Source organism: Anarhichas minor, unplaced genomic scaffold, assembly GCF_050575085.1.
Source record: "Anarhichas minor isolate MPS153535 unplaced genomic scaffold, ASM5057508v1 ptg000079l, whole genome shotgun sequence".
Taxonomy (NCBI): Eukaryota; Metazoa; Chordata; class Actinopteri; order Perciformes; family Anarhichadidae; genus Anarhichas; species Anarhichas minor.
In genome coordinates, this window is record NW_027466525.1 from 3915166 (window position 1) to 3942821 (window position 27656).

At 41.9% G+C, this 27656-nt stretch overlaps 1 protein-coding gene across 3 annotated transcripts; it reads right to left on the reverse strand.

The window, feature by feature from the left end:
* Nucleotides 1-104: 104 nt before the first annotated feature.
* On the reverse strand, nt 105-27656 carry rgl2 (ral guanine nucleotide dissociation stimulator-like 2). Of its 3 annotated transcripts, none has more exons than XM_076081273.1 (20): nt 27343-27648; nt 25177-25343; nt 15876-15923; nt 15432-15515; nt 15163-15329; nt 14200-14256; nt 12177-12373; nt 11286-11395; nt 10342-10557; nt 9052-9155; nt 8400-8484; nt 5822-5872; nt 4651-4737; nt 4506-4538; nt 3964-4085; nt 3770-3856; nt 3196-3289; nt 2792-3016; nt 2445-2559; nt 105-2232 (listed from the first exon to the last, which is right to left on the reverse strand). In XM_076081273.1, the coding sequence occupies exons 2-20, from the start codon at nt 25333-25335 to the stop codon at nt 2051-2053; spliced, it is 2223 nt and encodes a 740-aa protein (XP_075937388.1). In that variant the 5' UTR covers nt 25336-25343; nt 27343-27648; the 3' UTR covers nt 105-2050. The 3 variants fall into 3 exon arrangements, 2 of the variants coding, with proteins under 2 accessions (XP_075937388.1, XP_075937389.1); XR_012949481.1 differs by having other exon boundaries at nt 2095-2232; nt 2776-3016; nt 27343-27656; XM_076081274.1 differs by lacking the exons at nt 25177-25343; nt 27343-27648 and adding an exon at nt 24067-24172.

The window sequence follows — 27656 nt, forward strand, 5'->3', positions numbered from 1 at the left end:
TGTGTGTATCTGACATGTACAGACGGCTTTAATTATATTTACGGGATAATATGCCTGTATTGAAGGTGGAAAACGTTACAGCACATCAGTCAAAAGCAATGAAATTCATATAAAAGTAAATTTATTACCACAAAAATAGGACATCCTGTATGTAGTGCATAAATAGCTTTGATGTGACACTACGCAGCCCAGGAGGTGACTGCGTGTCCATGTATACTGAATACATTCTAATGCAAACACGAGGGAAGATGTGCATTCTGTTTGAGAAAGGCACTAAAACAATTCGGTAGCACAACGCTAGCACACGTCATCTATTATTACCCAGAATCCTCTCCCTGGTCCCTCCAATGCTCGTGCCTCAGCCAGCGAGGAGGCCTCACCAGCACTGAGCAGATACAACCAGAGGTCACACGACTTTTATCAAAGTCCAGATTTAAAAAAAACAAAAAACAGAAAGAGGTTGTGTGTTTCAAACCTACACATGTTCATTCACACCATGAAATTGTTAGTATGTAAACAGTGAAGATGTATGGTGCTGAGCTGTGTAATCTGCATGATTTAAGTTCAGCTCGTTCTCTGTTCAGACCTGGAAAACCTGACACCTAATAATGGTGGTGTATTGTTTTGATTATTTTCCATACCTCATGTTTTAGCTACTGCTGATAAACTGAAGCAAAGCCAGGAGCTTTGAAAGTGCTGCAAAGGGGTTCATTTAAAGCTGCAATAAACAACTTTTGGCCACTAGGGGTCAGAAGAACTCCAAACGAGCTGAAGAGGAAGTGTTGATCTGGAGTTGTGTTTCTGTCCGTCTGACAAAAATAAGTGCGTTATCGCTCTCTTTTTGGGGCTAATTTGGTCTTTAACAAATAAAATCTTTAGCAGATAGATGTTCCAATTGTTTCCACTAGCTAGTCGCTAACTTTGTGTGTCTGCTGGTTGCTGTTGTTCATGTAGCACACACACTGGATTATCTGAGCTTTTTTGGCAAAAAAAGCAGCTGCTACTGGAAACAGGGTTGATAACAGCTATGAGAATGAACCATGAAGAAAGTTTCCAATGCTATAAAAGACCAAAAAAACCTCCATTGAGCTTCAGAGATATTTTTTTTTTTTAGGTTAGTCAATACAAGCAGCCCCTTTCACAATATGAATAGTAATTTAATGAATTGTTATTACTAAAAGATTGATTAATGCAGCTTAAAGTGTTGAAATGAGTATCTGCATGAGTCAAAGCTGAAATAATTACTCTCACTGTCTGTGGACACATGCTGGCCTCTTTAAAGTGAAAATCTTGCAGGTACTTGATGCACTTTTTTTCTTTTGTGAATTAGACAATTCGGACATGTGGACCCAGAGCTCCTCGACAGTGTAAACACAATGTTGACATCATACAGACGTACAAAATATATAAATATATACAAAACATATACATGTCTCATTTGACAAGCTTGCACTGTGACTTTGGGCCTTCCAGAACCAGGACCTGACTCTGTATATTTACATTTCATTATGCTTCTTCCCCATAAAAACACGCTTTTCCTTAATCCTTCAACGGCATCTCAGGTGATCGCAGAAGTTCTGACCAATCAAATGTGTTTTTTAACATTTAGAAATGTCACTCACGACACACAACAGCAGGGGATTTCCTGGTGGCTGTAGGCAATTAAAAAAAGACCTTATTCATTAAGTAAGAATGAAAGGAAATAAATCAAGTGCTACCTGACTGGGACTCGAGAGCCAGCACCAAAAGCACACAGTTAAAGGCTTCTATTGCTCTTCCTCTGGGTGTAACTTAGTAATGCATACTGTTTGGAAAAGAGGAAAACTGACACTGTTCTTCAGCAGCAGACGGCTCTGGTGCACGCAGCAGAGCAGCTGGAGGTATGAAATGTTGGAGTTGTCGATTAAGACTTGGTCCTGGCGTTGGTGTTTTGGTAGAACAAGCTTTGTAGGAGCAACGGCGGAGAAAGGCATGTGTGGAAGGCCACATTCACTGAAGAGAGAAAATCCGTCACTGTGGACAAAGTTGGGTTGAGGAAAAAAAACGGACGTCAAAATAGTGTCCTGACCAGTCTCCTCCCCTTGGCCTTGATTCGAGGAAAGGTGGCGCTCGTCTCCGTGTTGATCGGATGTGAGCCCAGAGGAGTGTTCCCGCCTTTCCTCCTCAACAGGAAGTCAACGCTAGATGACGACATGGCGTAGAAGACGTTTCCTGTAGCAGGGATGACCAGTTCTGCGACACGAGTAGAAGAGAGACAAATACAAACCCTGAAATTAACCACAACTTAAGATAAGTGCAAAACATTTTAAAATCTCAACATGATCTCAGTTTTGTCTCCATTTGGATGACAGAAATACGCCACCTAATGATGAAACTGCTACAGAAATACCATGCACATATCCAATAGGTGTTGTATTTGTTCTGCACTGGAAACACGTCTTTACCTTTTCCTTCAGCCAGAAGTTGGATCAGCTCATATTTGGGCGTCTGTTTGGGGTCCTGACTGTGCTTTTCTAAGGCAGAGCTGATCACAGTGGGGGTCTTGTCATTGCTCGTAACCTGAGGGGAGAGAGAAGGATAACAATGACAAGAGGACAGCGTGATTCGCGCTAATGATATCCTCGGCCCGTTGTATCCTGAGGATCTGATTCTGATAAGTATTACGGGATCCTTGCAGACAAGACGTAAGTGCAGCATGTTGTAGAAAATTCGGGACACGCGCATTTTTCTACAATCCCACTGTGCTGCTGCTGCTGCTGTTAATTAGACTCAAACGGTTTGATGTTGGTACCAGTATGCTTCGGTACATGTTTCCATCCTGCAGGTCCATCCGTATCCTGATGATTCGCATGTCGGGCCCCGACCCTTGGATGTTATTGGGGGGGTTGTTGCCGCAGGAGACTGATCGACGGTGCGATTTTGTGGGAGTGGATGGCGTCAGCGTGGCAGGGGTGGATTCAGTGGTTGAAGAAGACGTGTCGACATCCAGACAGGACACAGACGGAGATCTCATGTGCTGCAATTCCAAAATGAAAGCAACGGTGCTGATGATAATCAAGAGAGGATTGTTTCTCAATCAAGTTCAGTACAATGCTGTTGAGTTAAACCAAATGGAAAACAGAGTCGCTCCGGCATACAATGTCTGTGAAACAAGCTAAATGAAAATGCAAAGTTTGTCTAAAAAAACTGTTTTACCTTTGTGAGTTTTGAGAGCAGACTATTGACAGGGGAGGGGAAGTCAAAGAGGCTGTCACTGTCACCAGTCAGGCTGGTCCGAGAGCTACTCAGGCTGCGGACACAATAGAAATGTAAAAGCACATTCATATTAGGGTTGAAACTTATAATTGCATTTATTTTTATATGCTTTTTTTTTGCTCTTATAATCATCTAATAATCATTTAGTCAACAAATTGACAGATAATTGTCAAAAGGCAACTCGATAGCATCTTTCTTTCCGTATTTATGTGTCCCCGTCCACATTTCCCTTGTAACACGGGGATCTCTTTTAACTTTTCAAGCCTCAAGCCCAATAAGAGGTAAGCTCCAGACTTTAAAAAACAACAAAGAAAAGCTCCATTAGCGAGGGATGTTACTGCTTTCACAGTCTGAGCAGTTAGCTCCTTAAACTGAACTTCATGTGTAAAGTCTGCGGACAACACACCACAACCTGGACCAAACTAAATCCTAGTCTATACATTGTGTGAATGTGGTATCATGGTCATTTTACTGTACTATGTGTGTGTGTGTAGGGGCGTTCAGTATAGCTTACTCTCGGCACTGTGTGATAATGACTGTTGGAGTAAGGCCACGGGGGCTCGGCTCACCAGGCGCTTCAATTTCATTGGACAGTCTGTAACTGAAATAGGCATCATTGAATATTTTGAAATCAGTCTTTGTCCCACGTACACAAATTAATGCATTGAAGACATTTGTTTAACCGGAACCAAACGTAGAGATATTTACCTTTCCTCCTCTGTTAGCGTCGGTACACTCTGATACCACTGTATGAAGGCTAGGTCGGCGGTGAAAACACAGTTTTTGCAGGAAGACTGCAGGAGACGGATTTGAGCTAAAACCTCAAATTCCTGTTAACAAAGAGGCATATCATCACAATGTTTCATAATAACAAAAAACAAAAAGAGTAAAGAAACAAAATGTTGGCTGATCTACTATGTTTGCTTCTCATTTTGCACCTCACGGCTGCCTCCACCTAATCATTCTCCTCCCCTCAGATCTAATGTTACCTCTGCTCGCTCTAATACGCTCTTATCTCAAAAATGATCCCACGTATCTTTTTGTTGCTCGTCTTCGGCTCTCGAACAGGATCGTTCACAGAACTTTTGCCAGGGTGCTACAATTCCTACTCATCATGCACACCTCAGTCATAATTGCTTGTTGTGTCATGCGCCTCAGGAACAGAAGCTTAATCCAGAGCATCAGCGAAATGCAAATCTCTAAACTTTTGACCTTTTATCTCGCACACCGACACGCGATGCATCACTCACCCTTCTCCTTTTGTCAAAGTTGATGTAGCCGTTCTGCAAAGGCAGTGACAGGATGTGCTGTGTCAGTGTGATAATTGTAAAAATACTGAGCAACTTCAAGGGGTCGTGACCAACTTTCCCCTTGAGAGAGATGAGGGGGACTTACATCCAGCTTGTCTTTGACCGCCGTGTCCAGCATGGTGAGGTCTGTGAGGAAAATGCCCAGGTAGGGCACGGTGCCCTGCGCGTTGGACTGTGTAAGAAAAAAAGGAAAGAAAGAAAAGTGTTTTATCAATTCCCCAGTGGTTTCTACTCGCGTCGTAAAGAGCCCACACAGAGTGGGATTGCAGAGCAGCCGCCTGCAGCTATTTTCAAACGATGGCTGAGGATTCAGCACATCACACACACACACACACACACACACACGCGGAGAGCCCTCTGTTCCGCTTCGCTGCTGCACGCCGGTCGATAGCCCTTACAACCCTCCATCAAACCGCTGAAACACCCCCCGCTTAGCGAAAGTGACATCAGTATCAATGTTTGAATGCAGCCGTTTTGTAGAAAAACTGTGTTTTCTACTACTTTTAGTTTGAAATACAGTATTAAGCTCTCAGCAAAACCATCAGGATTTTATATTTATCACAACGGAGTGTTTTTAACTTAAACATTGTTTCATTTCATCCTATATTGAATATCTATGACAGAACATACAGTATATACATACAATAAAATAAGATTTAAGCCCTAAAATTACACCTGAATGCATTTTTCACAAGAAATTCTACAAAATTGTGTCCCCTAACTTGTACAATATCCCTTTTGCAGGTTCTTACATCATTCCTAAATGTTCCAAGGTCTCCCATTAAGGCCTGTGGGGGAGTACAGCCCTTCAGGCTAAAACGATTGGTATGCACACATGACATGGGCTGTAAAATTAGTGAAAATTGGTCTTTTTCATGCGCTTGAAGATCTGAGGTTTTGCCTCAGCAACAAATGTTGAGGTCGTTATTAAGTTACTCCTCTGTGACTGGAACGATCTGAAATGTCTTGGCGGGGATTTGAAGCTCCAGTGAGAATAATTTACAAATGTTTAACTTCATGTGAACTCTTGAGTGTTTTAAGAGACGTATTCGCACAATTTCAGCCGCTGACAAGCGAGTGCTGACCTGTGCAACAACAGTCTCTGGTTTTCAGCAGGTTGTAGAGGGAGTTCATGTTCTCTATCCTAAATGTTAAAGCCAGTGATCGTCCACAAACAAGCCTGCCTCACATATAGCTAGACCTCCATCACTCCCTTATTTCACATCGAATCAAGTCTTTAACTCCACTCTACTTACCCTGTTAAGAAGTTTGTTGTTGTCAAGGTTGGCGAACTTTGACGTGCCCTCCTGCAACACAAAAGCAAGGATGTTGTGAGGTTTTAAAGGAGACATATGCTGATTTTCAGGTTCGTACTTGTATTTTGGGTTTCTAGAAAAAAAATGTTGAGATGCCATATTGTTCAAAAAACCTTATTATTTCTCAATACACCTGTATTCACACTCTGTTTTAGCGTCTGTCCTTTATGACCCCTTCCTCAAAAAAGCCCACGATGAATGTAAATTCTGTTTTTGTCAGATTTTTTAAATCTCTGATCTGGTTTCCACCATATCCAGCCATAAAATCTGCCTCTTAAGCTGCTAAATCCTCCACTATGTTCTCCAGCTAGGTGCTGACTTTGTCTGTATGTTGCTGGCCAAGTAGAGTACATTTATCAGAGCTTTTTCTCTGAAAACTGCTGCCTGCTGTTGCCGAAATGGCGCTGATGACAGTTTGGTTATAGGGCCTTATTCATATATTTCTATTTATGTCATTATTTCTACTTGTATATAGAAGATTCCCCCATGAATACACGACATAAAGCATTTATCTTTTGTTGCATAAAAATACAAATTCAGGTTGAAAACACGTGTGAATTATGAAAAACTACAAATGACCATAAATGTACCATTAAACTAGATAAAACCAGGACAACTGATATTAACATGACCACACTTTCATGACATTAATATTGTAAATGCAAAGATGACACTGCTCTAGACATAGCCTGTTATAATCATGCTACAAAATAAACTTTACCACATTGTAAAATGCTTCAACGACAGTGTTGTGAATAATTCCTTTCCTCAAACTTTTAGTAAGTCTTTCATTGGATCATTCATCTTACACTCTGTCTGCTAGTCGTAGTCATTTTTAGACATGCTCTGAGATGAAGGGAAGCAAGTAACTGTGCTGGGAAAAAAAAAAATCAAAGGGCAACAGAAGGCGATGGTGTTTTTCTGTCATCAAAACTCAGAGTGAAGCTTTCAAAATCAAAGCAAATGTTTGATTGAATTCCTTTGGGGGTATCATGGATAAAATCGCAGCTAATGCAAAAGGTATTGATGCCTGCATTGCACCGTAACAGCGAATCAAAACACGGCTAATCTTGTCAACTTCTGTAATTCTGTGACACAGTGCAAACTAAATATATTGCACGTCTTCAGATGGGTGTATCAAACTGAAGTGCAAGTGTTGACAGAATAAGGGCAGTTATACTCAACCAGATTAGACTGGTTTCTGGTCTTTTAAAGCGGTCATAAATCTTGAGCGCTCAATGTTGTTTTCGGCTGAGACGGCTCGACTTTAGCCTGTGCAGATAGGAATTTAATAAATGTGGTCCAGCAGTGGCGCTCGACAGACACATTAATAAATGCCTCATACTGCTGTTCACATTATAGGATGCTCGTCAGCAGGATGTGAGATAGAAGTGCCGAGGAGTCACGTTGGCTTTTCAGAGCTGCCGTTTGAGACTAGACAGATGTCAGTGTGTGCTCGCAGTTTGCTTGTATGCTGTTTTTAGCCATGCTAGTTACGTTGCTCTAGGGATAGCAGGACAGTGAAGGAACTTTGCCTCTCTATGTCAGTCAGTTGATCGGTTATATCAGAAATATCTTCACAGAAATTGGATGGATTCAGATGACATTCTGTACAGAGATTCATGGTTCCCAGATGGTGTATCCCATTGATTTCGGTGATGCCTAGCATCGTCATCGGGTCAATATTTGAATTTGTCCAGTATGGTTTATGACCAAATACCTGCAAAAATAATGATGTTCCCGTCAACCTCAGCTGAAACATTAGCACACTAAACTAAGACGTGGTTAGCTTGCCGATGTTAGCATTTAGCTCAGCGCTTATAAGTAAAGCCTCACAGACCTTCTTTTTCCCACATGGATTAGTTCATACAATAATAAGATCAAGTCCCAAACTGTGATGATGTTGAGTTAAGACTCATAGCGTAGCAATTAAAGCCCAAATCCGACACCTGCATACAGCAAACAGTCAATAAAACCAGTGTCTTTCTTTCTGTATGCAACACTAATGCTTCAGGAGTTTACATATTGTACACACAGGTGTACACTCAAAGTGTTTGTTGTAATGGGGTGAAAGTATCTTTGAAGATATTTTTAGCGAGGCAATTAAAAACATAAAAAAGAATCCTCTAACAAGTCCAAGACATCAGAAAAGAGCTGTTGAAATCTGAATACAGATCAAAGCTGCACTCCAACACTTTAGTCCTGTGAGTGAGAGTTAAAAGTGACAGCACACAAGAAACAGCTTCTCCAGCCTCCAACTTAGTTTTGTCCAACACACAAGCGGTTAAATGACAAGATGACGTTCAGGCTCATTCAAAATAACTGGTTCAACGCTGCGTCATGTAGGAGCCAGCCTCTGCGTGCCATAAATAAAGGATCACATTTCTCACTGAACCTGCTCCATTCACACTGTATAATGCAGATTATGTCAGCGTGATTTCCTGTTTTTAACTTTTGAAAATGTACAGTGTATTACATTTCCATTGCAGCTCTGTATTTTGTCTTGACATAAACTTACCTCCTTAAGGAGTTCTCTGCTTTGTGAGTAGTTGTCCTTGTCTGAGAATATTTCTGACAGATCCTCGTATCTCCTCACTGCCTCCCTGTCAAGTGACCAAAGCAGTGTATTCAATTAAATCAGCATTCATGTTTCAACATTACTAAGATAAGGAAATCCAATGAAGACATTTTGTACGAGCTGCGAGGTCAAAATCCTGTACTGCATGCATTGCATACTAAAGTCTGAGAGACAATCACTGATAGAAAAGCAGAAAATGTTTAATGACATTAACAGAATGATGCTGATTCATTCAGCCACCATATTAATGTGAGGTGCCACTGTTGCCATTCCTCGGTCAACAGCACAGGTCAATTAAAGTCCTCAATAACTTACAGTAACACTATAATGCCTACTATGTTGTTCTTCCCGTTTTTTTGTACAAACACAACTATTTCACACCTCAATTATGATACTAATATGCACAATTGGTGTACAACTTTTGTTGTTTATTATCATGTTGTCCTGACTTTTTTATTTTTAGGTATTCTTTTTTATAGAAGGCAATCTGACAGGCCAGCAAACTATGAATCACATTGCTGAGTGAAAACCGTTCTCTGTGTGTGTGGCAATAAATTTTGTCTTTAAAACTGCGAGTTGTTCGTCTGCAGACCTGTCAGTGTCCTGCCACGTCTTCCTCAGCCGGTGGATGGGATTACTCTGCAGGGCAGACACGATGGCATACAGCGAGGAGAAGTTTTTCCTGGCACGGCACTCCTGTTGAAAGCACACACGGATGACTACAGTCATTTGCATGCACACACACACACACACACACATACACACACACATACACACACACACACACACACACACACTCACACTGTAACCGAGAACACCTGTGGGTGTGGGTCTGGCTGGTATTGAGTTACAGTGTCGGCTTGAGGTTGCTGAATAATGCATGCTGCTAAAGAGGTTTGTCCCAAAAGAAACCTGGGGTGGGCTTAGGACGGCACTTTGGCAGCAAACCAGTGATACCTCGCTTTGCCAAAGAGGATGTTGGAGTGTGTGTGTGAGTGTGTGTGAACGTGATGACAAATGCAGCTTCAGGAATACTGGAGAGAAGCTGCATTTTATTCACAGATAAAGAGGCTCTGAAAGGAATAAAACCGCTCATATGACCATAACAACCAAGGACAGGATATGTTTATGTGTGTGTGTGTGCGTATGTGTGTGTGTGTGTGTGAGCAGGTGCTGTGAGCTCTTCAATATTTCAAAGGAGACAGATTGTTGTGCACAGTAACCAGAACGCTGTTACAGTTAATCCACAGTTCTCTTGTATAAGACCGACATTTTTAAGCAGTTTAAAAGCTTTACTGTTTGCCTTGAGGTCATGCATCACATTTCTCGACTCAGCACATTTCTTGTCCTGTTCATGCAGAGTACATTTCCTATTCCATTTCCTAAAGGTGTGATGGAACTCTGGTTCTACTTCTAGTATAAAAATATGCTGATTTTTTTAATAATCTCACTTATTTACTGCCAGAAGTGATCGACCACCAAATGCACTCAAATAGTGAGAGAGCACTATTTACAGATTTGCTGCTGCTGTCCAGAAATAAACCATGATTCAAGACGTCATTGCTGTGTTTTGCTCTCAGCTATTGATTAAAGTGAAATTACCAGAACAGTCACAGCAGAAAGCAAGCTGACCGTGAATTTGTGATGGTATGTGCAAAGTCAGAGCTGAGAATAGGATTATGTTTAGGGGATTAAAGGGGGTTTATTGTAAGAAAATGCACAGTTGGGGATTTTTGAAGACTTGAAACCCCAACTGACATACTGTTAACATTTTCATTTCAGGATGAGCAACATTTTTGTTTCCCATTTCTAGCCTTTAAAAATGGCATCAAATCCTGCATTTTTTTTTTAGAGCTGTGTCCTTTGATTTATGCATACTGACCTCTGCCACGCTGATCCATTTCTCCAGCAGTCGGGCTCTCTGCTGGCTGCGCAGATTGGTGGGGCAAAGGCAGGACGCTAACACTGCATTGGCCAGCTTGTTGAACTGACGTATGGTGGCCCGGACCGACCAACAAACGCCCTCCCTCCCTTTCTTGTCCCTCTGAGACCACAGTGAGCCGAGGCAGTGGTACGGGACGAGACGGACAAACAGCTCCTGATAAGTGACAGCATACAGATTTCATAAATAATAAACTATTCAAATCATGTGACCTGTACTGAAGTGTCTTCCCGCTTGAATTTCATGCCGATAGAATTTGAGTTTCTGAGGGTGGCCCCTTTCTGTTTGTGTTTGCAGCGAGCGTCACGGCCTCTAACTGTCTGCTGGGTGTCACCTTGGCTAATTCGAGACACTGAACTTGGCCTCTCGGCCGTGTTTGTTTGTGGTGTTGGTGCCTTTTGAAAAATGCATCACACAATACGGGACATAATATGGCCTGCTGAGCAGTTCATTGGAGGCCAGACATCCTGCTGGCCAATGTGCGAGCGTTGGATGATGGTCTGCATTTCACTGAAGTTGTACCTTGTGTGATTGAATTTGTAAAATTCTTGTTTTATTCCATTTATGTAATGTTACAGCACCAATTAGCAGGTGTCGGTGTCTGTGCTCACTGTACCTGAATCGTTAGCTTAGCTCGTTGTGCTAAGAGACACTCTAAGGAGTCATCTGTTCATTTTTCAAGCGCTAGCTTGAGATGCTAACTTAGCATACCTGAATCAATCCACAAAGTCAACACTGACATCAAAGCTGAGTTACAGCTGACAATCACATGCACACAAACTCAAAAGGAGAATAGTTTACCCTGAATCCTAAATTCAATTTCAGCATCATTGGTCAATATTTAGCTTCATGCCACCATCGAAAACATGTCAGGGAGAACTCACTGTCTCTATTTTGGTGAGCTGCTCAGCGATGATCGCTGCAGGGAATCCAAGGATGCTGGTGGGTTCAAACTTGGAGGCGTCCGGAGGAGGGCCGGTGAAACCGGTCTTATCTGCAAAGGGTGAACGTGTTCACTAAAACTGGAAATGCAGAATATAAGAAACATATCTTTTAAATCCGTGAGTTGTGGGAATCTGTTTCTCTCAGAGTTGCTGCTGCTCTGATCCTTGGCTGTGTCCAGTGTGGTAATGAAGTTGTTTTGTTCCAGAGAATCATGGCTTTCTCAAGATAACAGTTTAGTTATCTCAGGAAAACCCGAGGCAACTGGATAAATATCTCATTTTAATGAGAAAATGACCTTGTTATGTTGAGATATGGAGATATTTCACTCGTGACCTCGAGATTACAGGATGAGAGAAAACTAGATAAAGAGTCGATGTGGATCTGAAGCTGTACTGAGACACAGCAGTACTTTGAGCTAAATGCCAATGCTAGCATGGCAACAAGCTAACAGCGTAATGTTTACCATGTCCACCATTTTTCCTATTAGCACTAAACACAAAGTACAGCAAGTATTGCATCAACAGTCGCCTTTGGCTTTCATAGCAGAGCAGCTGTCGTGTCCAGAGTATTTTTAGTAACCAACGTTCTACACACTCCTGGCTTCAGAAGGACACTAGGACACTGGTCTGTAAAGTAATAGTATAATAATATAATTAAAGTTTGATTACGTTTGTATAATCAAGGAAGCCACAACCAGCCCATGTTATATTGTCTTTGTCCTTTGCAGCCTCATTGTGATTTATACTGAGACAACAAGTGTATTTCTTCATGAAAACCTCATCTAGCGAGGCCTCAACTGGTGACATTTAAAGCCCAGTGAATTTACAGACCTTTATGGGCGTCGGGGAGCAGGGCTTTCTCGCTGAGCTCCTCGGCTATCCGGAGGAGGTGAGCGCGGAGGTCGGCTGCGGACGAGGAGTCCTGGGGGAGCAGGGGAACCAGGCGCAGCAGGCGTGAGGGCTCCTCCAAACTCTTAAAGTCTTCAGGATACTCAGAGAGCCATGTGCTGAACACCATACACACCGCTCTGCAGGAATGTGGAGAGAGATGTTGAAGGAAGAAATAATTCATTATCTCCATGGCTTTAGAGGGATGTGACTCTGACCTTTATGGGTCACATCATCAGAAACATGATAATCTGTTGTTTTTTTACCCCCGACCTCCAGAAAGTTCAGAGCACAAAGAGAACAAAAAGGTTCCCTGTGTCGGAAAACCAGGTCATCAGGAATAGGAAAGAAACCCTTTCAAATCAATCCCAAAGTTTGCTGGAAGCAAAAGAAGGGAGGTGCATCTGTTTCTGGTTTAAACCCGGGGGAGGTGCAGGTTGCCAGAAGCAGATGAACAAGCTGTTGCAGATTGGAATTGATTGAATGTATTGATATTTTCCAACACACCTAGAAAATTTGCCAGGAAATCACGTTCTCAGGGGGTTTAGACAAGAAAAGCAGCTTAGAGATGAGTCTATAGTATAGTGGAAGCAGAGGATCAACGTGTTGCCCTCCTCACAGTCTACGTTCTGAACAGGACTAAGGGCCTTTGTCCACATGGCGTCTTCTTTCTGAGCGCTCCGCCTTTTTTCTAAAAATCTCTGAACTTTTCAGAAAAGCGCTGGTAAAGGTGTTTGATGTCAATTCAAACCAGATTTAAAAAGGTATGATTTATATTGTGTTTCATTCTCATTATTATTTACTCAAGATCTTCCTTGTTGCCAGTGTTTTGGTACATTTTGTACTACCTTGTCCTTTGCAAGTGCCTTCATCATTTCGAGTGTTGATTATAAAAAGAAATGTTACTTTTCACTGTAGTAAATGTAGGAGAAGCTTGTTCAGGCCGTGTCTGTCTATCCTGAGCATTATGTGTCAGACAGACACTATCATAACAAAGAGCGAACAGCCCAGATTGAGCTGTGACAAGCTCATTCATACAAGGTATTGTTGTCAATAAATTGTTGTCATAGAAACATTTTTTTCAAAGGCGCTCAGAGCTCTTTTTTACCATGAATAGTTGTTTGCTGCTATACTACTGCTCTGAATTTTGAATTTAGCACCTTGTAGGTTAATACAGTTAATAGGCCGGTTGAGATGGTTTGCATTTCCTGTTTCTATCTTTTATTCTAGTGTCTTCTGCTGATGTTCACTTGTTTTATATTAAAGTGAAAGCAGACAACTATTGGTGGTATTATTGTTGGAGCCACTGATCGCTTTCGGTTATCGTCAGAGCTTAGCATTCTACCAACAACAGAGGACACACAGCATTTTGTTTTCCACGGTTACTTCGGTCGTTCCACCATCCACTATTTCCGCTTGTGGGGATAGTAACTGCAAATAACTTCCATTGATAATTTGGTAGCTGGAGATAGCTACCGATAGCGGCCATAAATCGAGCCTTCATTTCCCGGGAGATGGTTCCCAGTGGCAGACAGAATTGCATAGTTAAAGCGAGGCTTACAGGGAACCAATCTAAACACCAATGGTGTCATTATTCTACAGCCATTACATTGTTCAATCAACATTGACTTCATAGTGAGTTAAAGCAGAAAACTTGTCTATTGCCACTTTAACGTGTCATATAAAAAAAAAGAGAGTAAAAGACAAACTAGTCACCATAGTTTGAAACGAGAAAAGGAACTCTGCCTGGTAATAATAATAATACTCCAAAAACAAAAGCAAGAAGTGAAACTTTCTTTAGAAGATGTATTTATGGCACACGCAGCTTCACACTTATATTCAAGCACACACACACACACACACACACACACACACACACACACACACACACACACACACACGACCACAAAGCGTTTCACAGTAAAAGTTGCACAGAAGATGTTGGGTAGCATTTTCAAAAACTCACCTGTTGAAAGATTGTCTCATTTGGCTCCTCTCGTTGTCCCCAGGCGGATTCTCCAATCTGTTCACAAAAAATAAAGTTAGCGGAGCAGAAAAAAACAAACGAACATAAATATCATTCAGCTTCAAATATGTGCATCTGCCGAGTCATAAATAATGCTTTTTGTGATAAATGTATCCGGGGCTTGTTTTTCTGCCCTGATGTTTGCAGGTAAACTGAGCTCGTTGCCGGGAGTCAAAACTCTCTTTTGTGTTGCTTCGTTTGGAAAAAAACTTGAATAAAAAAGCCTTCACAAGCAAGTTTTTTGCTGAATTATGTTGCGGTTATTTTAAATAAGCACCCAGGTGCTTCCTCCATTGTGGAAGCGTCTCTAAATGAAGTTACGCAATTAATCTGAAGACTGCTGTTTGTATGAGACTCAGCTTGAAGACAAATTACAAAGCTGAACTAAAATCTGTTTATCTTGTGAAAATGTAAAGTAGGTGTAAAGTGACCAGTTTTGCCGACTGTTATGTAAACCATTTATCTGCACTTTATTTTTTTATTTATTGGTTTATTTGATAATGGACAGTGCACATTAATAAAAACATTTCTGTAAATGCGCCAGAGTTAGCCAAAAGGCTATTTTTCATCTGTAGTCCTTTAGTAGTTAGTACGACGCTGTGAGGCTCTTCAGGTGGCAACGTCAGTCAGTCGGTCCACCGCTTTGTTCCAGACTGAAATACCTCAACAACTATTGGATGGATTGCCATGAAATGTTGTACAGACATGCACAGAGCCCACAGGATGACTCAAATGGATTTTCATCCAGTGCAGTCAGCCTGTCAATGTTTTTCATTTATCTAGTGAAATATCTCTACCAGATGGATTTACGACTCCGAGACTTCGTGTAGATCCCCCTTTTTAAAAAATCAAAAACAACAAACTTCATCGTCCTGGATCAGAGATTTAAAAATACTCTCCAACCTGTCAGTGAGGATGTCCAGCACTCTGCCCGTGGAGGTGAAGGATCGATAGGTGTAGAGGAAGATGGTGATGAAGGAGGAGTCTCCCAGAGAAAAGGAGTGGAGGAGGTGGAGCACCAGCTTCTCCTCCGTCCCTGCTTTCACACACTGGGAGCGAGAAACCGTCGACTGGAGCGAGACAGGAAGGAAAAGAAAGGAAGTTCATGTTACTGCAAATAGGAGGCCCTTTTTTTTTTTTACTGTGCGTCCAGTCAGTCACACATGACTTACCATCGGACTACTGGGGGCACCATGCTGCTGTTTGATCACCACTGTGTAGATCACTCCATCATCCTGTTCCTCCACCACAGTGGACTGAGTAAAGCAGAGGAAAACAGATTAACGGCTGCAAAAGTGTTGCAAAGAATGCATGACAATCAAAATAAAATCTGCCATTTAACCGTGTCCTTTTATTGAATGAAACAGACTCACACCAATAAACGGTCTCATTAAAAAGATAGAGATAGTGTCTGTTCTACTAGGGACCCCATGTCCATGGAAAAGAAAAATACATAAAATCAAGCTGTTCATTTCTCACGCTACATGGAGCTCTAACGATCCCGTTTTAGCCTCGGGGGAAGTCCCTGACACAGTTACCCTATTCTATACTTGAACGGGCTCACAGGCACATTATCCCATTCATGTTACAATGTGTGCAGCACACTCTGGCCTTACCAGTTCTAGAGGACAGTACCAGGTGGTCTTCATTGGTGAGGGCTCTGCCTGTAGATGGAGAACCAAACCAAACTTGAAACTTATTTGTCTTATTAGAAAAGAGCGTTGCACCAAATGAGGGAATCAACAGCAAAGCAACACATCGTATACACTCTCTCTCGCTTCTTTCATTTGATGAACCACACAAAACAATGATGCAGAAAGAACGAAAATACGTTATTTTACAAGAAAAAGTGAAAAACTTTTAAACAAGACATCAATAAATTGATGTAGTGGAGATAATTTTGTTTTTTAATCAATCAATCAGTCTCACTTTTCCACATCCACACAAACATTTAAACATTCTATAATTAAACATTCTATAATAACAGCAGTCCAAAAAAACAACAACAACAACAAACTGAGGAAATGATAGCATACATATCTTCAATTCACGGTGAGGAAACACGAGAGGTTGGACTTGAAATACAAAAAGCCAGACTAAAAAGGTAAAATACAATAAATAATTAGAAATACACATAAATAAAGCTTAATTAAAAGCCAGACTAAAAAGGTCAAATATAATAAATAAGACAGATAAATAAGCAAAGCTCAATAAAGGCCCGGCTATCTTGCAACTCTCCAGAAAGAAGAAGAGAAATGGGTGCTAATTAATAACAAGTGCTGTTTTAAATCAAACCTTTCTCGCGGCCTAAAAACCACTTGAACCGCCTGCGGAGAAGTCCAATCAATGAATACGACTTTGTCTTGGCAGCATTAGTTGCTCAGTCTTATCAACAACAACATATTGCCACACACGGTTGTGGGACAGCAGGATCCTTGCAGCCCAAGTCATATCGCAGACAGCAGATGACTCAGAGCACTTTAATAGTAAGAAGAAGTGTGAGACGCACAGCGGCACTGCAGAGACATTTGAATAATGTCAAAACAGCCACACAGATAAGAGCTACAAAAGTGCTTCAGGCACACATTTGTATGTGTCTTTAAAGCCCAGTACTAGTTAATATATTAACCCAAGTGCTGTAGTTAAGTACTTTCCATTCTGTACAACTTTATATTTCTACTTCACTACAATTCAGAGGCAACTATTGTACGTTTTACTAATTAGTTACTTTACAGACAGATTTTTCTTTAAAATAAGCACATAATAGGTTTATAATGTACAACATTTAGTTCAAGAGTAAACCAGGTTATGACTGGTAACCTCTTACAAAACAACAGTGTGTAGTTGAGGCCTGTTGTCGTGTTTCAGAAGTGTATGAGTTGTTAGCAGTTCTACCAGAGACATTCAGTATTTAACCGTTTGAGACCTCAAGAGGTAAAATTATGCAAAAAGCAATGATAGAAATCCCAAATTTGTGTCGCAGAATTGTGTTTTTACTTATTTCCTCCCTGAGTAATCACCTCATGACCCCTCAGATTTATCGTGTGACCGTTTGTGAACCACTGAAATAAGCGACCTAACGATATATAAACTAGTTGAAACAATCTCCAACTCAACCAGCTACAACAGTAGAATAATGCTTACATATTGATGCATATTTTCAAAAATGTTCAAGCTTCAGAAACTCTGTATTTGGTGTTTTCTCAGCTGAGATGGGCATGTTTTACTCATGCAAACAAATATTTACATTAATATTAATAACTCAGATCTAACTGTTGTCTTGTGTTAGTTCTTACAGTAACCGATGTCAGTGCGAGAGTCTTGTGTTGTGAATAGTCGGTGGTGGGTGGGGCTGAGCCTTTTGTTTACATCCAAATCTCAATTATAAAAGTTAGTAACACATTGATACGATATCACTTTACTCTTGCTCCGACACTGACGCTTTCGCAACTGTGACTTTTTCCGTCATAAAAAATGCATGAGCAACACACCGTGCGATTTCACCCTGGTTGGCAGAATCTCCAGGTAATGTGGGATGGTTTGTTTTGATCTACAACAAACATGAGCAACACCTTGGAAACAAGGCAAATACACCCCAAAAACACAACATCTTATATATTTATTCTAAAAATTAAACGAATAACCTGCCTTGTATTTTCATTGATTTTGCATGTGCTGACTCGTGAGCTTTTTCATATGCAAATTCAAAGTCACATATGAGCCAAGAAACATATTCATATGAACAGTAAAAGGGCCTGAGTTCTTCTCTCCCCTCTGATCGACCCATGATGTAATTAAGCTGCAATAAGCATATGTTAGCCTCTATTAGCCTCTTTTCAAATTACCTAGGCCTGACTTGATCGAAGGTCAGCGCTCCAAGCAGGCGCTTCTTGCATTCAAAGAGGATCCTGCTGCCCTGCATTGTCTGTGCATCAAACCTGTTATTCTACCTGCCATCTCAGCTTGCGTCTACGCAAATCTGTATGCAATTCTATCTTTCCCATGAAATCCCCCCCAAGCACAAGAACACACAAAAAGAAGGGGGAAAAAAATGGTCACGCAAGTTACCTTTCTCACTGCAAGTCCAGACAGGTAGCAATCCCTAAGCTTCCTGGAAATCTTCGAGATTACGGTCTCATTTTCTCCATTTTCTCTCATCTGTTGCTCCCTCTTTTCTCTCTCTCTCTCTTTCTATACTTGACCGACGGTTGTTTCCCTCTGTTGACCTAGATCTGTGTGTTTTTCTCTTTACCGTTTGCCTCTCAACCTCTTGTGGCTCTATATCACAAAGACACACCTGAAGCAGGAGCTAAGTCCGGCCCCCGAGAGCATGCATCACCTGGGCACACCCATTACACACACACACACACACACACACACACACACACACACACACACACACACACACACACACGTTGGTGCTGATATCACATTACTCATTTTCAGTGAGTCGCTTTTTACACAGTCACCCATAGACACACATGCAGCTCACACAAATGCAGACCTTCGTCAATAGACAGATGCATGGGCACTTGCCTGCACACACACACACACACACACACACACACACATACACACACACACACACTGAGACAAAGCCCTGAAGCTATTTCCAGAACAATACCCCCTCTCTTTCAATCTCTCCCCTCCTCTCTCTCTCTCTCTCTCTCTCTCTTTGTCTTTCTAGATAACCTTCCCCTACAGATAAACCCGTTTGACTGAGTCTCCTTTTCAATACATTACAGTAAAACAACAGCTGACTGAGAGGGCCGCCATCTGATTACAGATATATATCGTTGGACCGCCTTCATACTGTAGTTTTCACTCCAAAAGCCCGACATGCTGTTTGAGCAGTAAGAGGCCTGTATTCTTGTAACGAGAGGTAATAAATGTTCAGACGGCCTCTGAACCAGGAAGCAAGCTGTGTGTATTTAAGGGGCTAATGACATCGCAGAGTGAAGCCATGTTAACTAAGTGGAGACTGTCAACGCTGTGTGTTTGTGTGGAGGCTAGTTAGCTCATTAGTGTGTCAGCTAACATAATATAGTATCCAGCGGACACACATTAGCTTTAGCATTAGCATTCGTTTGGAGTTGTGTTTTTTGTCTACCTGGTTACATTAAGTCTAATATTTACTCTCATTTCAACTCTGTTTTTGTCTCCGCTAACTCCTGAAAAAATGTGTCTTTTCAGTTCCATAACACTCCACTATGTTCACCAGCTAGTCGATAACTTCATCTGTATTTGTCTGCTAAAACCTACAAGGGAAACAAGGTTGATGAAAACATGAGAAGTCTAAAACAAAAGTAATGAGCTAAAAGATGCTAAAAGATGCTAAAATGCTCGGTGGAGCCGAAAGGTTCGGTGATAATTCTCTACAGGTTTGTCACTACGAGGGTCACCTTTCACATTACATGTTGTCGTTCAACCCATTGCTCATATAAAAATATAGATTAGTGCAGCTTTAAGTATACAAAGAGTACAACAGACCCTTTTCACAGCAGCCATTTTCACATGTCATAGCAGGGTAAACACAGGTGTCATTGATCAAATTAATTATGGTCCCATTATAATTACTGTGTCACAGTCAGTCCAGTGAGGCAGCATGCACAATACCAGGACCCTGACCCACTTAAATGGAACAGGATCATAATTAATGGTATTGATTACACCTTGTCCTGCAGTGACATGTCAAAAATGGCTGCTGTGAAAAGAGTCTATAGAGTGCTGCAGAGATGATGTATTTTTGTAGCCCAGCACCAGATGTTAGCATCGCATCGGTTCCCTCAACAAAAAGCCAATGGAATTTTCCATTGGACACCACGGTCGCATGTCGTCACGTCACCGCCACTAGTCGACTTGATGATGTTTTGTAGTCTCATTGCGCCCCTTGTTAGAAATCTCCTTTTTTAAAGACACGTTAAAGCTTTAAAATCCACCAGAGGGATGTTTACTGACATTTTATATCGTAGAACAAAACTTTAAAATCACTTCAGTTTGTGTTAACCAACAATCACTACACATTGCACCTTTAAAGCGCTCACTGATCATCTGGCCTTTAGCACTTCATCACAGACACGAATAAAACTATCCCTTTGCTCTGTTTCCTTATTCCAGACAGAGCTGGTATATTGAGATACTCCAGATAAAAGTATATTCCCTTGAGTTTTCCTTCTGAAACCAGGCTGAATCTGGGTCAGAGGGACCAGCCTTTTCTGTGGAATAGATGAGTGTGTAATTTGGAGTTCAGCTGCCTCATAGGCTGGTGGATAAGCATCATGATTATAGGCCACTGTGGTGGGTGGCACGAGTTGGTAGACGGTGCATAAAAAAAGGACTCTGCAGCTGTTATTTTGCTATTTTTCAAGTTCTATTTATTGTTTTTCATAAGTTGATTTTGTCCCATATGTACCATTGTTGTTGCTGTATGTGACACTTTGTTTATGTTCTTTTCAAAGATGGGATCTTCTCTCAGGACCTTCAGCTCTCCTTTTTCTTAAAGTCCCCCGTCCACCCCCCCCTGCTGCATGCAGGAAGTACATAATAAGTGTAGACAAACACAGGAAGCAGGACATGCTGTTGTGTTGCGAAGCTATTTTTCTTCCTCTCTCCTTCCATCACAAGCCGAAGGCTGTGTCAACCTCTCCTCTTGAACAACTACTGTACGTCAGCTATTGGACGGCACCAGCAAAAGCAGGAAGCCGACTCTCCATTTTCACCCCCTCCGCTCTCAAAAAACAACCAGTTCCAACCTTTTTCCTGAAATAAATCCATATCGCCGGGCTTCAGCTTTGCAGAAAAGCTTTGACTTTGAACAAATACACACACCGTTACAACCCTACACAAGTCTTTCCACAGAACAGGGGGTCATGAATACATCTTCTGAAGCTTTTTTTAAAGATAACCATTGTTTTGTTTTTTGAGTGGTCCACAGCCCCGACCCCTTCCTTCCTATCTTTCTCCCTGCTCCTCTTCTCACGCTTTCATCTACGTATCCCTCGGTGCCCGTTATCTACTCTCTTTTAAGTAAAACTCTGGGGCATTTAGGTCAAAGCTGTTCTTTTCCCCTTAAAGGAAGAAAATCCTGCCTTGGATGTGATTACGCTGATAGATATCATCAGTCTGTGATGTTCTGCAAGTTAATTTGTCGGGAATAGTTGGCTTTTTCAGTGTGCAAACTTTGCCTTAACCTGTCTCCTCTGATTCACTTCAGTGAGTGGTTTCCACTAAAATGTCCAGATAACAGGTGTTAACTTGTTACTGTTAGTCGAAAGTGGGTTTATGGGTACATACAGTAGTTAACTAGCCAGCCAGCGTCTGTGGAAACCCAAACATTACACCCACACATGAATAGTATTCCAAAACCATTCGGCATTAATCTGCTGTTATAACCATGTCTACTCTTCTTGTCTGAGGATTTCCACCAGATATTGAAACCTGGCTGCAGGGATCTGCCTCCATTCAGAACATTAGTGTCACTGATGTTGGACGATAAAGCCTGGCTCAAGGCGCTAGTGTACTCAATAGCTTGAGAAACCTCCTCCATACACACCTTTTCAACGTCACAATTAAGGGGCCAACCTGTTCTCACCCCAATGGGTCAAATACCTTTCAGCTTGGTCAGTGCTCCTCGATGCACAGAGGAACTCTTTAGCGTGCGTACGCAATGCACCCAGCATGCAACTAACTCCAGTCCTTATTGAAAGCTCAGAGCAACTAAAATACGATAGTAAATGTGAAATAGTCCATGCAGGGCCGGCCAGGAGGTTTCAAACAAACGCAGGACTTTCTAGCAGGAGGCCGCTGTTCGTGTCCCGTGTGAAAATAACATAAAAGTCAATAGTTAGTCACATGAGTCATTTGTCCCTCACTGGTCGAGTGAGTCGTTCAAGTTAACGTCAACCTACACCTAACTTCCTGTGAATACGGAAGTTTATTTCGAAAAGTCGCTACGCATGTAACTGACGCGTCCAAAACTGACTCTAGAAGGTTACATAGAGCGTTATAATTTAAAGCTAAGAGCCACTGACCAAGCTATGGTATTTAACACTTTGGGATGTGAATGTGTTGAGGGGGTTGTGTTTCAATTTCTCACCGAAACCGACAATCCGACCTTCTTACCTTGAACCTTCCTCACTAGCTCATTCGTTCATTCTTGACAGAACTATTCCTATCACTTTTCATGTGTGCAACCAAGTAAAACGCGATGAAAGACTTCCAGGAAAGACGGTCTGAAGATGGGCTCCGTTATCCCCCTTTTGAAATGGTAGCACGTCTCCCTCCTCTCAAGGCCAGCTCTTCACCAAGCCTTCAAGCACGACCGTTTCGAAACAACACTTTCACTTTCCAACATGGTCAAACAACACATTTCACAAACTAGTTATTTTCTAGCACAACCTGCATCCTCACAGTCGGTGCTCCGGATAATTGGATGGGGTTGAGGTCAGGGTTTTGTGTAGGCCAGTCAAATGCTTCCCCATCAAAATGGGAAAAAACATTTCTTCATTGACCTGCCTTTGTGCGGGGGGCGGGTCATTGTCATTATAAAACAGGTGAGGCCCTTTTTTGAACTGCTGCCACAAGGCTGCAAGCACACTCTTATCTAAGTCATTGTATGCTGTCATATTAAGATTTACCATCGTTGAAATCAGTGAATCATACAAATGGACTCTTTTCATGAAATATGAGCCCACTGAAGGAATAATTTCACAACAGCTGGGCCTCTTGTAGCTGTATTTGCATTCTGGTCTATTGAAGCTGTATAGAAATGTTTTCCTGCCTTCTCTGTGATGAATTTCTTGCTGTGTAGTTGTTGAATATCTTCCCAAAATGGTGAGTTAAGAGAAAATAATATATAATATTAAGATTTTTATCTCAGCTATTAAATCTTTTATAACTGCATTAAAAATATTATGTTCTTTGAAATCTTTATGTACCTTTGGTAGCAGAAAAATACACCACAGAGTAAGAAAATGGGCAAAAAAATGCAAAGAAAATCACATCAATATCCATTATCTGTATTAATCGCACATGTTTCAGGCTTGACTTTCACCCCAATCAATTAAACTCAACCTGAAAACAAACGCGGTTTCTTTCACCTAGAAGCTTCATTGTCCACTCGACGGTTTCACTTCATGCATTCTGACTCACACATCCAAGTTTCCCTTATTAAAGAATCAGCAAGTGGCCGTATTGGATTCCACTCGACAGACTGTCCTTGGAGACGGCCTGTGATACTGGATACTGTTTATATACAGAGCAGGTGTACACCACATCGACCGGCCAAACCGCACCATAAATAATTTAATGCGAGGTCCAGCTGACACCACGTGAGCACGGAGGAAGTCGGCTCATTCGGAGAGAGAGTCAGCGCGACTTCATTTTTAGCTGTTTCTTGTAAAGCAAAACCAAAAAGCCATGCAAAAGGGTTGGTCAGGAGGTCATCATGACCCAGGAAACATGTTTTATTACTATTTATTGCTATTGTTGAGGGCTGACTTTTTGTGCAATAATCCTGCCCTCATGTGTAGATATATAAAAAAGTAAGACTGAATACTTCTACTACTCCTCAACACAAAACTCCAACTGTGTGTGAAGTTCAACCATGTGAGGAGCTTCTGATAAGGCTCAACGAACCTCACTATCAAGTCACTAAACATTAACAGAGGTGAAAGGTCGTGGGAAATCCACGTGTACCATGAACCTTTTAACATCCTCAGCTTTAGTTCAACCTAAGTCCATATTACAGATGTGATCCTGGAGTCAATGCATTTCAGTGACAAACATACAAGTTGAGAAATACATTACATTTAAACAAGACTCAGGGCTCTACGGCAATGCTGAGCCCATGGATGAGAACTGGATACAGCCTTGGAGGTGGCGCCCCGTTCGTTGCCATGAAAGTTGGTCAGTTCTGCATAAAGCAAATACAGTTTGACTTCCGAGTATAAAATACAGCGATCTTCCACATACATTGGGCCCATAGAGCGAGCGCACTAGCGTTTCCTTTAATTTTACCTCCAGGCTGCTCGCTTGACCGCTAGTGCATTTTACAACTTTTAGGACCTAATGATTTAAATAACAGATACTTAAGAAAGGTGATTGACCTCAAAATAAATTATCCGCTGAGCTACTGACGTCTCTTTCCCGGTGTTAGTATTTTTAGGGCCCGGACCCTTAGGTTGTAATTTCACAGTTTTGCCGCTATGTAAAATTCCTTACTGGTGGCAATTGGTGACAGTGGTGCTTTCAGCTAAAGGCTAACATTAACATGCTAACATGCTTACAGTGACAATGCAAACACGCAGATGCTAAGCAGGTGTAATGTTTACCATGTTCACTATCTTAGTTTAGCACGTTAGCATGCTAACATTTGCTAATTAGCACTAAACATAGAGTTCAGCCAAAGTTGATGGGAATGTGATTAGTTTGGCAGATATTTGGTCATAAACCAAAGATTTAGGGTAGAATTGTTGGCATTGTGTTGGCACTAGAGGTATTTATTCAGCCTATGGAAAATAACCGGTGGACTGGTGGAAAAGCACTAAACCAAAACACACTCTTTCTGTCTGTATCACATTGACTTCATTCCCTCTGGGTTTTTTTCTGGAAACCAGCCGACCGCATCTGCTGTTTATTTAAGAAACTGGTAGCTGAGCTCAGCTCTGTCCTAATAGCTGTTAGGTGTGTCGATCAGGAGCGTCGTGACAAATGAAGAGTTCTCCTAATGCCCTCTCGGCTCCGCCAACATCGCTTTATTGTTTGAACACAAGAAAAAAACGAATAAAGTGTGAAAGCACACCCTGAAGACTTTACAGAACAAAGCCGAGAGAAATCAACTTCACATCACTCTCTGTATTGCACGCAAGTGACAAAATGACGGATGTGTTTCAATGAGGCGAAACGAGAAACACTCACCTGTGAAGTTTCCAATTCGTCGCCGGCGCTCCCCCTCCGTGATTGGCTGCTCGGGGTGTCAGGCTGTAAGGGCCGGTAGCCAATGAGAGGCACATCGCTTGACTCCGCCCCCGGCAGGTCATAACCACCTGTTCTCATGTGCATGCTACGGGGGAGCATGGTGCCAGCTGCAAGGGACAGGGAGCACATCAGAAGAGAGGTGTTTTGAGACTTTATTATTATAAATAACTCACTAAGAACAGGAGAGCACTGGCTTTCTTGCTTTAAAATAATGAATTTAAAATGACTACTATTTGTCTGTAACTCACTGAATAGTTTAGGTAGTACCAGAAAACATGTGTGATCTGCTGCTACTGTACATTATGAGCCGTCAGGTCAAAATCTAAACATGGAGAGCTTCTGTTTTTATAGCACTCCATACCTGTAACTATTACATCACAGCTAATTATAATCTTCTATTTTATTTGACTCTTCCTGAGGGCTATTTATGTCTTCTTATATCACCCGTTGTCTGTTTTATATCTCGTCTTCAGGGATAGGTCTGTCTTAAACCAACAATCAGGTGCCCGAATGAACATCAAAACCGGTTTCGCTTGCTATAATCATACCTCTTGTTGACTGTGACAATAAAGAGATCCCTCTCAATGCCAGTGATGGTGGAAATGAGATCCACAGGTCTCATTCTGTGCAATATTGTGTTCAAAAGTTTATCTGAAGCTGATATGCTGAATGTGTTTTTGTGTCCTATGTAAAGCACTTTGAATCGCCTTGTTGTTGAAAGGTGCTGTATGAATCAGCTCATCCTAGTGGACACACTTTCAAACTTTGAGAAGTAGATAACGTGAACAGACTGAACTTCTTTTGATCACGTTACAGCCTAATTAGAACAAAAATACATGCCAATAAATGTATTGCTGGATGTGATTCAATGCAACAGTTTGACTTGTTGCAAAAACAACACAGTGACCTTTGAGGTGCAGGTCCCAGACATTTCTAAATGAAAGTAACACACTACTGTAAGTTAATGGCAGCTTGGAGGCCATTTCGCGGTCAATTTGTTTAACACATGTGTTGTGTTCCTCTGCAGGTCAGGATTTTCCATTTTCCTTCCATTTCCCTTTCCCCGCTTTGGTATTTGGATTGCCTTGAAGATAGACATCTAGTAAACACTGTGGCAGGAAGAGAGGCACAGGAGAGAGAGAGAGATGTGGAGGTTGATACAAGTGCTATGGAGATGAGCTCTATGGATTCTCACACTTCCATGTGCAGGTAGTGCATTAGGCTTTTTTCTCCCACTTTTCTTGCGAGCAAACCGTGCAGAATGGCTGTCAGGTGGCTGCTGTGACTGAAAGGCCACAGAATCAATCCCCTAAAGAGCCTGCAACCTCGGGGAGAATTTCCTTTCGACGACCCCCTGTTGACTCTCACAGCTCCGGCTGAGAAAGAGCAGGGGCTAAAAAAGCCCTCAAATGAGATATGAAAATGTGCTGGCACACCCCAACTTTCCTTTGTGCTTTTGTCTTGGACTCCTGCAGCTCTGTAGCATTGGCGCAACACTTGCATACCCTCATTTATTATAATTTGTGACTTGGCTCATTATACTCTCGCCTAAAGAAACCAGTCTGCAGTCTGCATGAGAGAGGAGAAGACACCTGCAGGCCTGCGGGGAAAACAAGTTATAAACAGTGCAGTTTATGCTCTGACCAACGGCCATGCAGAGGTCTGAATGCCTGCTATTCACTGGCTCTGACCAAAGCAAACATATGACTGAGGTGTACACACACACACACACACACACACACACACACTGCACAGCTGTAACTAGGTTACAGTTAAGGCACACCCCATAATGCTCTATTTTCTGCTCAATAAATGCTGCCATAGGGTGGTGCTAAAGTTATGCACAGTCCCAATGATTGCTTCTGAAACAATGTAAATAATGATGATGATGATGATGATGATTATGAAGCCCGACAGTGAGAGGGGCTGTAGAAGTTTGTGCGGGACGACACTCTGCTATAGAGTGACAAATGGGGACATTTACTTCCTACATGAGTCACTCAGTGACATGAAGGCCGTGGAAATGTTAAAAAAAAAAAAACAGGCGATCAAATGAACCAAATAGAGGAAGAGAAATGAGGGAAGCTCTGTGGTAATTCAACTTACTTATAGCCAATTGTCATCCGCAAGATGTGGGTTATCCAACTGTGGTCGGCTGGTTTCGGGCAGCATCGGGGTGACCGCTGGTTGCTGCTGGATCAGCTGAGGAGAGTCGCGCCCATCTGTACCACCGACACCGTCAACTACGACGAGAGAGTGTCCGTCCACCGCTTCGCTCCCCACCCTTCTCTCTCTCTCTCTCTCTCTCTCTCTCTCTCTCTCTCTCTCTCTCTCTCTCTCTCGCTCTCTCTCACTCTCCCCCTCTATCCGGTGTCCCCGCACCGCTCCTCTGACCAGCCTTCAGCAGCTGATAGCGCACT